Source organism: Aulonocara stuartgranti (genome assembly GCF_965226115.1).
Source record: "Aulonocara stuartgranti genome assembly, chromosome: 18".
Lineage (NCBI taxonomy): Eukaryota > Metazoa > Chordata > Actinopteri > Cichliformes > Cichlidae > Aulonocara > Aulonocara stuartgranti.
In genome coordinates this window covers 11678147-11690680 of record NC_138954.1, presented here as the reverse complement: position 1 = coordinate 11690680, position 12534 = coordinate 11678147, and the positions used below count along the sequence as shown (strand labels likewise).

General features: G+C 38.6%; 1 protein-coding gene across 2 annotated transcripts in view; it reads left to right on the top strand.

Annotated features, from left to right (window-relative positions):
• col11a1b (collagen, type XI, alpha 1b) overlaps positions 1-12534 on the top strand; it is an 80906-nt gene that overhangs the window by 40447 nt on the left and 27925 nt on the right. For both annotated transcript variants that reach the window (XM_082512110.1, XM_082512109.1), the window contains 13 exons: positions 254-307; positions 407-514; positions 1442-1495; positions 3713-3766; positions 4811-4855; positions 5128-5181; positions 5585-5629; positions 6006-6059; positions 6196-6249; positions 7049-7102; positions 7365-7472; positions 8022-8111; positions 12098-12151. In XM_082512110.1, coding sequence (XP_082368236.1) covers positions 254-307; positions 407-514; positions 1442-1495; positions 3713-3766; positions 4811-4855; positions 5128-5181; positions 5585-5629; positions 6006-6059; positions 6196-6249; positions 7049-7102; positions 7365-7472; positions 8022-8111; positions 12098-12151 — 828 coding nt within the window. The remainder of the gene's footprint in view (positions 1-253; positions 308-406; positions 515-1441; positions 1496-3712; positions 3767-4810; positions 4856-5127; positions 5182-5584; positions 5630-6005; positions 6060-6195; positions 6250-7048; positions 7103-7364; positions 7473-8021; positions 8112-12097; positions 12152-12534) is intronic.

Here is a 12534-nt window from a genome sequence, read left to right as displayed (position 1 = left end):
ATAAATCTTTCTTATAGAGTCCTGACACTCTTCAACATGTAACTTTCATACACAAAGCCTTTTGTGGTAAACTGTCACTGTGATTTTGTCACTTAAATAACAATACAGCTAAGTGGGTTTTTTTTCCACTATACATATCTTAGCTACTTATAGCTAACATAGCTTAGCTGTCATATGATATATTATATTTGATCAATTTTGTATCTTAAACTCTTAGTTTTAAACATGAGTGCTTGGCGTCTTTTGTCTTTAGGGAGAAGATGGATTTCCAGGATTTAAAGGTGACATGGGGCTCAAAGGTGACAAGGTAAACCATCATCTCCAAAATGACAGCTGAGGTTTGCAGTTACAGAGTCTGACAGGACAATTAAAAAACATTTTTTACTTTTGTTTTGGCTGTCTTTAGGGTGAAAATGGCGTACTAGGGCTCAGAGGAGAGGATGGCCCTGAGGGTCCTAAGGGAAAGTCAGGACCGACTGGGGAGTCTGGCCCTATGGGGTCAGCTGGAGAGAAGGTAAGGAGCCAATACCTACAGGAACTAAAATATAAAATCTCAGATTCCTGTTTAATGTTTTTTGTTGTGCTGAAGTTGAAGTTCATCTATAACTGTGTAAGATAAAGTTGTGCGAGTGCAATTTTATAACTTTTCATTATAACACATATTACATAAATACTTTATTATCCAGTCTTCAGACTTTATTACTTTGCAGCCACCTGTCTTCAGCACTAGAACAGTCCTATCCATGAACTTTCTTCATGGAGCTGTCATCTTTCTTACGTCATACTTTAGTCTAACACACTCTTATTGACATAACAAGTAAATAACACTATAACTATAACAAGATTTACATCACAGTTGTGTATCCTAAAGTAGGTGGGCACTCTTTCATACTAGCCATATTCTAATGAAAAATACAGTAATAAACTTGATCAAGAGCTTATCTGTAAATATTAAAAAGTTATCTTTACCTCCTAGGACCTGGCGTCCACATATGTGGACATCACATTTTCTGTTATTTAGACCAAAATACTCAAGGGCCTGATATCCACTTACGAGGACATTATACTGCTACTGTTATATTGAAATTTGAAACAAATATCCTCATATGTGGCTCTCATTTTTCTTAGAAACAAAAATCAGGTTAAACATTTTTTTTAAAAGCATGTGGGATAGTTGCATCAGATTCTGTGTAAATCTTAATGACCATACGCCATCCGAGATGACCAGATTGGACCAAAGTGAATTCACAATTAGCAGAAAAGCCTCTGCATGGATCATGTCAGTTTCATAAATGTGGGATTGAAAACCTTCACATGCCAGAAATAAAATTTTATATTTTACAATGCTTCTGTGAATTTCAATGAAGTTTACAGGTCTGACTGCCAGTGTTTGTAAATGTCAATTGATTCCCTTTATGTTGTTTTTTCTTCTTTTTTTTAGGGAAAACTTGGAGTTCCTGGATTGCCTGGTTACCCTGGAAGACAAGGGCCAAAGGTGTGTGACATAGATTTTCCCTTTTTATCCAATACTGAAGATAATTTCCAGCTTTTGGTGTTCAGTGTCTTGGTCAAGGGCAGTGTAGATGGTTGACAACACAGCATGACTGTCACTGTGTTTACTCACTATTCAGCTTCAGTATCAAGCTGTTTGTATGTGTGTATCTGTGCACAGGCTCCATGTGTTTACATATATGAATGTACAGAAATCTATATTGATTTTCTCTATGACTTCACAACATTTTGTTGGCTGATCAGCACTGACCCATATCTAAACCTCTTACCACGTGCCTTTCAAAAACCTGATGACTCACACATTCATAAACACAAATCCAAGCAGACACCTACTGTACACTCTCCAGGCCTCTTTTAGAAGCCGTAACTGGCACGGTCACCTGCTGTAGTCATCAGCTGTCCGCCCTCCTTAAAATCCAGGAATACTCCAACAGCTGACCATTGTGCCACGGCATCACTATCACAATGTGCTGCTGCAGCTGGTTCCTCTCTGCTGCTGTCAGCACTGACACCCTCGCACTGATACGATGGGTCAGATACAACTTGTCTTAGAGCATCCATTTAGGAACTGCTCTGTTAATGTCAGCAAAATGTGAGCTGTGGATATTCCTGAAATTGAGTAAGCTACAAAATACATTTGAAATTTCTAAACTGTATATTTCGGTAATTTGTATTTACTTTTTTAAATCATTTACTGTCTATGCTAACTAGAATGGAGCTTTTCAAGATTTGACATTTTACAATTGTGTAATAGACAGAGTACAGTAAAGGTTATTCAGTGCTAGTAATCATAGCAAAACCAACAAATATAGTCCTCAAAGGATAATAAAGACATCCTGACTTTTCAAATACATAGACTAAATATTTTTAAATAATTTTTTAATATATATTTGTCTGGAACCCAACTGTCCTTTTTGGACTTCCATAGTTCCCAAAAAGTAAATTCTGTTCCCAAAATAGATCATGTGCTGTATGAGACAGAACCTGCTCGTCCCATGTTTCCATTGCAAAGTATCAACAGTGTTATAAAATGTCAAATCGTCCTCAGGAGTATGTTCAGGGTCAAAGTCTTGGCCCATTAACAGCCTTTATCCCCCTCAATCAGCCTGTGCATGAATCCCTCCAATGGCTGTGTTTTTGGCTGCTGCACCCCATCACTCTCTGTTAACAGCTTTCCCACACTGTTAATTCTGGATGCCATTTGCAAGAGCTTCAGTAGTCTTATCTCCATGGTGCAAGTCGTGCTTGTCCAGTACCAGCTCTCCTTTCAGTTTACCATAACTGCACCTCTGTGAAAAACAAATTAAGCACCATAGATGTCCCTTTCCTGCTGTCTCCACAATGTTGAGCTGTTTACTTCTTGCGTTTCTGCCCACGCTGCCCTGTTGTGGCGCCCTTGCCCATACTGCACAGAATTATTCCTTGTATACATATGCATGTGTGCAATAATGAGCACTATGGATACCGCATAGTGCATCATACTGTGCATCAGAGAGCGTTTTAAACTCAACACACCCATACATGCCCGTGACCTTGGAGCACAGCTGGGTCAGAGAAATGTTTAACTTAAATTGGTTGAACGTATAATTATGCTGCCTAATTCTGCATGAAGGGAAGCTATATTGGTAAGCTGCTTGGTACTCCTGTTAATTCATCCAACAGTGATTACACTCCTAGTATTTGTTTGACTGGCACCATTCTCATTATCAGACAGCACAGCCTGCAAAAGTCCACTAACTAAATTGCTGATGGGTAACAAAGAGAATCCACCGTTTCCGTTTTCTTTGTCTTTATTTACTCACACTGCCAGTTTTATCTTCCTCCTCACTAGACACTTTGCTAACAACCTAACAACACCTTTGTCTGTCTGTCTGTGTGTCAGAAAGTGTCAAAGTGACCGGGTTCTTTTGATGCCTTAAAAAGAAGGTTCATTTTTCTAAGGGGATGACAAACTATAAACTGCACACCCACTGATATGAATCGGCTGGCAAGTTAGTCTTTTATGTGGAAGGACTGTACAGTTTCTTATTAATTAGCCCTGTTCAGTAAAGTGCAAAAGGACTGCTGCTACTTCTTCTATAGTCTCACTGACATTGTTACAGGGCAGAGTGTTATTTTATGCTCTCGAATATGTGAATGTATTTCTCCTTTTGCTCACTCAGTCCTTCTCTCTGACTTTTTTTCTCTACTTGCCCTGCAGGGCTCCAATGGCTTTCCTGGATTCCCTGGGGCAAACGGCGAGAAAGGAACAAGGGTGAGGAAAAAAAAAAATTAAATACATGCATACAGAGTCACTCAGCTTTCCTAGTGATCAAGGGGCATCTTACATCTTAAAAGGACACACATACGATTAAACTTTGACACTGCTAGCCTGGATATGGTAGAAAACAAATAAATAGATCTGCCTACTCTACTGTGTGTGTTAAAAAAATCCCAACTTGATTCCAATACATTCAAATTAACTCTGAAATTTGTACAAAAATATGTACATGACCATCGGCTTCCAAAACAATCAATCTGCTGCTGTAAGAGCCTTCTGATATTGACTTGATGCATGCTCAATCATCCAGGTGAGTGAATCCCAAAATGTTTATTCTGTTCATCTGGACATCTGGCCATCCAACTGACTTCTTCAGTCTCAGGTGACTGCAGGTTTCCCCAACCTTATAAACAGTACATTTGCACAATAACTGAACCTAGCCTACCAAAGGGTCTGATTTTGACTCTTATAGCAATTTACTTTCTTTTAGCCACAGGATCAGTGAGGACTGTCATCCTATTTTATAACAAAGCTGTTGGAATGTCTTTGAGGTCAAGGCTCAGTGCAGGCTTTCAACACTAACTCTGTCGCGCTACAAAGGCCGTACCCAGAAGACTGCTGTAAAGATGTACTGTAGGTCTTCATGGAGGACTGACAACTATATTCAGCTGTGTGAATGAAACTAGTGAGTGTTTGAGCCAAAGGGATGAGAGTGAGGGTTTCAGAATGAAGCTGGTTATTATTGACAAGAGAAACTGCGCTCATACAGACATTGAGAAGCAGACATGCTCGGCCCCAGCATGCTAGAACCGACAGCTAGTTCAAACTGTCGAGTGTCTATGGGTAACCACTTACAGCATCAATTTGTTTATTTATTTTTGTCCTAAAGTGCTGTTTCCCTGACTCAAACTCCTGGAACAGTTGCTTCTGTCTGATGATGGCTCAGCTAAAACTTCCCAAACAGGATATTAAGAAGTATTAAATTAGGTGATGCATGGTTTTTGTCCTAAATCAAAACTTTTGTTTTTCTGTTTTCAGGGAATTGCTGGCAAATCTGGCCCTAGAGGGCAACGTGGCCCAACGGTAGGCAATTCATCTGTCTGCCAGCTCAGCCTGAGCTCTCCACATAAATGATGTATTGTGTTTAAATGAAAATCTCATCCTTTAAAGGGCTGTCTATGGGGTTTATGTGTTTTTTGTTTTCTGAAAAAGATATGCAGTAGGTAGAGAATTTTAGAGAGGGGCAGGGATGGCAATTGCCCTTAAATAAAATTATTCTTAGGATTTGCTTCTTATTGTTTTACGCTTTCTAAAACTGAACTTATTATTTCTGTAAATATATTTAATGAATTTAGGGTCCACGCGGTGGCCGTGGTGCTAGAGGACCAACAGGAAAGCCGGGTGCTAAGGTAAGTGCCCATTTCAGGTTTTTAAAGGCAGTTTGCCTGATATAAAATATCTCTTTATGTTTATGTTTTTGTATGGAGCATGATTAAAATCAGTAGTTTGGTACAGCTGCTATGTGAAATACATGTTACTGTGCTCACGTATTATACATAAGTTATTATACATAGTACTGTATGTGTGTCTGTTGAAAGTCTTACATAAATATAGAGCTACCTAAATATAAAATTATAGTGTATCAACATTATAAAACATAGTTCCCCTTTGGTAAATAAATGTGCATGCATGCACACCTTGACTTGATGTGTAACCTCAGTATCAATGATTTGCATGAATTTGATTCATATTTCACACTACTTGTGTTGATGAAGTTCACAAAATTGCTCTGTACCCTGTCTATCTCCTCAGGGCAACTCAGGCAATGATGGACCTCCCGGCCTGCCAGGGGAGCGGGTTAGTATTAGATTTTGTTTGATCAGCCACTCTTGTTTTGCACACAGACTCTGTGACACCAAAAGTATATCAGGTGGATTGAACTTAAACTTGAACTCAGAGTAAATTGTAACTTTTTGTAATTTCAGTGAAGCGCTTAGATTTTAAATCCTTCGGCTAGTTAATTTTAAATGAGCAACCTTATACTTATTTGTGTAACTTAATTTGTGTCACAAAAAGCCAGCAAATTCATAATGAACGAGGCAGTGCTATTTATTTCTTAACAGCAACAGTGAAACAGCTAGGTTTCTCAGTGTGAATCTAATTATATTCCATTTACATGTTGTGGTTGTCATTCGCTATTCTGACTGCTTGATTTATTTTCTTTTCATTTCAGGGACCTCAAGGACCACAGGGACCTGTCGGTTTCCCTGGACCCAAAGGACCTAATGTAAGTAGCTGCTGTCAAGCTGTCAGTGAGCTGGCACCATCCACAACCATGTTGATGCTTTTCATGCAAGCTTTTCAAATATTAATACACACCTGATATCTTGATTCTTATGAACTATCCACCTGTTCAACTCCAGGGCCCACCAGGGAAAGACGGGCTACCTGGTCATCCTGGACAGCGGGGAGAAACGGTTAGTGGGTAGTTTTGTACATTAACACCTTGTGTTGTGATGTTGTGAAGTCACGTATTGCGTCTTTCAGCCTCTCAAATAGCTACAGTTAGTGTATTTCAATGATGTTGAAGTAAAGATTGGGGTCTTTTTACTTTTAATGAATACTTTTTTAAATGTTTTTTTACAAAAGGTAAACAAGTAACATCGCTAGGAGTAGCAGAAATAGGATATTGGCATGACAACGAGCTGATTAAGTGCAGCATCTGTAATGCTGAAGTCCACTCATTATCTTTTCTTGCTTCTTTAGTGGTATACAGTCCTATGTTGTCTAATTGGTTTTGTGTTTACATCTCCATAATTTGCTGTATTATGAGAGTCAGCACCTCTGATATTTTTAAGCATTACATTTTGTATGCATAAGGACTTCTTCTGCTTCTGAAGAAAGAACAACCAAACTTGGATCTTGTTTACTGCACAGGTTTTACAGGCACTTCATACTGAAAAAGCAAGTGACTGTCTATGTGTGTTTTTTTTAGCCTTCACTGAATAGTACTTTAAGTATTACTATGCAAGCACTTTTACAGTGGTATTAAAAAGGTTTGAAAAAGTCAAGATTTAACTTGCTTATACCTGCAGGTGCCAGATTTAGGGTGTGAGAAATATTTTGTCAGCTTAACTATACATTACAGTGTAGTGTAGTTAAAACTGACTTTCTTTATGACCTAATGTTTACCTATTGTACAACACAAAGATGTCAGTAAATCAAATATTAAAATTTGTCCAGTAATATCTTTGATATCTCTGACATCTTCCTCAGGGCTTCCAAGGGAAGACTGGACCTCCGGGGCCTGGAGGAGTGGTTGGACCACAGGTAGATATTCAGCGAATGTCATCATTACCTCCTCTGTTGTGCACATATATTCTGTGTCTCTAGTTTAGGAGTTATGGATTACAGAAATCTAGGTATATATCAGTAATAATAGCTTATCCTAAAAATAGTAATTAGAATGCATTAGATGGTGTTGCTGATCATCAATTTGGAGTTACTATGAAGACCCTGGAATTATAGGAATTATATTTTACATACATTTTATAGTTGATTAACCTTAATGTGTTGTGTTTGTCCTTGAAAGGGACCAACTGGAGAGACAGGACCAAGTGGAGAGCGAGGACACCCTGGCTCTCCTGGTCCACCTGGTGAACAAGGTCTACCTGGAGCTGCTGGAAAAGAGGGTGGAAAGGTAAATGACCATGCATTCAAATTCAAATAAATATAGGTCAAAACTTCTTTGATTATACAGAAAGCCTTGTTAAACAGTGCATCTGTCTACTTTAGTGTTATTTAAAATTATTGTTCTTTTAGCAACTTACAGAATTCATTTTTGTTCTTAACATGCTTTTTTCACCCCAGTTTAACAGCTTTGTAACCGACATATATTGGTATAATAGTGTGTAGGTAAACTGAAATACACTGATAAAACTATTTAACAACCACATGTTTCTTTTTTTGGGGTGGGGGGGTTGTTCAATATCCAGTCTGTGCTAGTCTTAATTATTCTTTGGATAGCTCTATGTTTACTGGCCTACATTTTCTTTTTTTGCCATTACATTTTAATCACTTGCTATTGTTCCCGCATAATTACGTATAATTTTAGCTGTTATCACGAGATCAATCTTTTTTTTTCTGTCATTCTCACAGATTGAGCTCTTCTTTGTTTTCACATAAAGGAACTCTGCCTTTCATGATTACCCAATGTCAGTTAACTGACTTATTCTCTTTCCCTCTGTAGGGTGATCCAGGTCTTCAGGGTCCTAGCGGCAAGCCAGGACCTGCTGGCCTGAGAGGTTTCCAAGGTGCAAGAGGTCTTCCAGGGGCCATGGTAACACAGAGACCTCCCACAGATTAATACATTAACGCAAACATACTTAACATGTCCACATGAAACTGTGCCATCCCACATCCTGAGCATCCACCCAGCTGAATTTAGCTCCAAACTCCAATTACCAGGCTAACAACCTGCTGTTAAACCAAATGTCACACTTGGCAGTGGACCTGACTGAACGTTACAGAATGGGCTTTCATAGAACTGAGAGGATTCAGTAATACACAGATTGATATATTTTATCATTACTGGTGTCAGCAATTTTAAAAATATGTTTTGTTTTTTTCCAATGTGGCTATGACATAAAGAATGTCCCTCTAATCAGCACTATGCTGCATGTCGTAGGCATGAATTTCCTCATTTAGAATTGCACTAGTGGAGCTTATAAGGAATTCGTGTTTAGTTTTCTATCGAAGAATGAGTCAGATCCCTTTGATTCTGATTCAAACCCACAACTTACTGACTGCATCTCATGCACTCTAGCCTTCTGCATAACCTGAATTAATTCTCAATAAGAGTGGGTGTGAGTGAGAAAAAGTTCAAGGTCAGGGAGGATGCTGACTGAGGATCAACTTGAGGAACTGTGGTTGAAGCTCATTTCAAGGCTGACCATTAAGAGAGCGCATGACAGCACTGCTCAGACTTATTGCAGCCGTTATGTTTGTCCCATGTGTGCTAAGGAATGGCTTTCCTTTTATAACGAGAGTACACATATACTGTGTGAAAAAAAAACTCACACAACCTCCCACTCTGTCAAAGTGATTTCATCCACACACAGAAACAGACACACATGGATATGTGCACTTCTTGTATTAGTGAAAATAAAAGCATAAATCTTCAATTCAGTTCAGTTTTATTTATATAGTGTTAAACCACATCAACAGTTGCCTCAAGGCACTTTATATTGTAAGGTAAAGATCCTACAATAATACACAGAAAACAGAGAAAACCCCAGCAATCATATGACCCCCTATTAGTAAGCATCAGTGGGAAGAAAAAACTCCCTTTTAACAGGAAGAAACCTCCGGAAGAACCAGGCTCAGGGAGGGGCGGCATTATCCGCGACTGGTTGGAAGTGAGGGGAGGAAGACAGGAGAAAGGCATGCTGTGGAAGAGAGCCAGAGATTAATAATAACTAATAATTAAATGCAGAGAGGTGTATAAATGCATAGTGAGTCAAAAAGGTGACTGAAGAAGAAACACCCAGTGCATCATGGGAATCCCCCAGCAACCTACACCTATTAGAGCACATAAGGAAGGATTCAGGGTTACCTGATCCAACGCTAACTATATGATTTATCAAAAAGGAAAGTTTGAAGCCTAATATTAAAAATAGAGAGGGTGTCTGTCTCTTGAATCCTAAATGGAAGCTGGTTTCACAGAAGAGGGGCCTGAAAGCTGAAAGCTTTGCCTCCCATTATACTTTTAAATACTCTAGGAACCCCAAGTAAGACTGCAGTCTGAAAGTGTAGTGCTCTAATGGGGTGATGCGGTACTATAAAGTCATTAAGATGGGGCCTGATTATTCAAAACCTTTTATTTGAGGAGCAGGATTTTAAATTTGATTCTGGATTTAATAGGGAGCCAGTTAAGGGAAGCCAATATAGGAGAAATATGCTCTCTCTTTCTAGTCCCTGTCAGTACTCCTGCCACAGATAAACTCAAGGCTTTTCAGGAAGTTTTTTTTTTTTTTTAGGACATCCTAATAATAATGAATTACAGCAGTCCAGCCTAGAAGTAATAAATGCATGAACTAGTTTTTCAGCGTCATTCTGAGACATGACATATCATTTCTCAATATTGTACAATATGGAAAAAAGCAATCCTACATATTTATTTAATATGCACATTGAAGGACATATTCTTATCAAAAACGACTCCAAAGTTCCTCACAATGTTACAAGATTCAAAGATAATGCCAGCCAGAGTAAGCATCTGGTTAGATGCCATATTTGTAAGACTTTTTGGACAGAGTACAATAACCTCAATTTTATCTGAATTTAGAAACATAAAATTAGAGGTAATCCAGGTCTTTATGTCTGTAAGAAATTCCAAGTTTACCTAATTGGTGTGTGTTATCTGGCTTAATAGGAAGATAAAGTTGTGTGTCACCTGCATAGTAGGGAAAAATTATGCTATACCTTCTGATGCCTAAGAGAAGCATGTTAAATGTAAACACAATTGGTTCTAGCACATAACCCTGTGGAACTCCAAAATTAACCTCAGCGTGTAAAGAGGACTCTCCATTTATATGAATAAATTGGAGCCTATTAGATAGATATGATTCAAACCACTGCAGTGCAGTACCTTTAATACCTACAGGATGCTCTAATGCTCTAAAATGTTATGGTCAACAATGCTGAATGGTGCACTGAGGTCTAGCAGGACAAGCACTGAGATGTGTCCACTGTAGGAGGCCATAAAAAGATCATATGTAACCTTCACATACTGTTTTACAGCTAGTTTTTCAAGAATTTTTGAGATAAAAGGAAGGTTGGAGACTGGCCTATAATTACCTAAGACAGCTGGGTGAAGCGATAGCTGTTTAAGTAACGGTTTAAGTATTGCCAGCTTGAAGGCCTCTGGTACATTAGAGATAGGTTGATCATTTTTAAGACTGAAACATTCGTTATTGGTAGGACCTCTTTGAAATGACTGAAATTAACTCAGAAAGATCAGTTTGAGAAAAAGAGTTTAAATCTTTTTCCTTTTGCAGAGTAAGTGTAGACAGACACACACCACACACACGCACACACATACAAATATACATATTGCCACTGAGCACACACAGTTTATTTTTCTTTTTTTATGGGCATAGAGACACACACACACACACACACACACACACTCTTCATCACATCGCTCAGTCTTAAAGAAAGGCATAGTGACGATATATGAGCCAATAAATAACTTTTTGTCTGTCCAGCAAAGAAAGATCCTTCCAGTCTTCTAATGCACTGTGGTGAAATGTGGAAGTGGAGAGCCTGCTTGGCAGCCTCTGCACCCCCTGGCTCTGTTGAAGCTTGTAAATTAGTTATTATAATGAAAGTCTTTACAGCCTCTGGTGAACTGTGTTTTCCATAAGCAGTCTCAGCCTCCTGGCGCTGTGATTAAGCACAGGATTTGACATTCAAGGACCAAGATCTTGAAGAGATGACAAAATGCCAGAGATAAATGGACTATACCTGAACTTGTAGCCCACCTTGGCCTCGTTTTTTTTTTTTTTCTCTTTTTCATTTTCTCTGATGCTTCTTGAAATTATTCCTGTTATATTAATAATGTAAATATGCCTACAGAAGAAGCTGTATCACGAATTATTAACTAAGAGATACATTTTCTCTGGTGGAGAACTGAACTTAAGTAAAAGTTTCGTGCTATAATGAATTAATTTAATCAGTTCCTTTTTTTAGCATGGATTTCAGGCAAATCTCCTCACTAACTGTTACTCCTTCCAAATAATCATTAACAGGATGTAAATTACCACCAGGCTGAAAATGCCCTTTCTGATTGAAGTTTCATACCACTTTTACTGAGTGTCATTAAGTTTTGTTTTTTCACGGGTATTCATTTGCTTTATTAAAGCTTTTTGAAAGAAAACCTTTAAAAGACTCTAAAATTGAGGATTAAAAACATGCACAATTAGCCAAAACTGGCTACTATTTGGTAGTCAATTCAATCAAAGCATCCCATAACTAAAATGTACAAACAGATACTGAATTAGTAAATAGTTGTTTCATCCTTACTTGATTATTTATGATTCAATTTTTCTCCTAATTGCCAGTTATGCTATGATTTTCTAGAGCCAAGCCCTCCTTATGTGCGTGCTCATACACAGTTCAAGCATGCGTATCTACTTACATGCATACATCCACACAGTAATGTTCAGAGGCCCATTTGACAGCTGTGATTACTGCTCTTTGAATAGCATTGAGTGGCAGCCTGCAGTGAGTGAGATCTAACCCTCTCCTGTCCTCTGCTTTCAGGGTCCAGGTGGCTTAAAGGGAGGAGAAGGGCCTCAGGGTCCCCCTGGCCCCATCGTAAGTAGCCTGTTACTATGGTTACCTCATCTCTCTTGCTACAGAGATTGCAGCGAAAAGTAGCTGGTGCTATTGGAGAATGGAGTCACACATGCTGTGCACAGCTCCGTACTTTGGTCATCCAGCAGCACGTGCTATATAAGCTGCAGTGTGGAGGGTGGTAGAACCAAGTGGGGTGGTACGATCGAATTCTGTGACATCATTGCTTAAATGATGAAGTACATATTCAATATGAATTCAATTCAATATTCAGGGCCAAATGGCATTTTTAATTTCTGTTTTCTTTGTTTAGTTTATTTTATGGCTAAGAAAGAAGTAAAGCTACTTCTTTTGTCATAAACTGGATGGTAAAAAGTCTCTGTCCTAAGTTACGCTATAGAGTA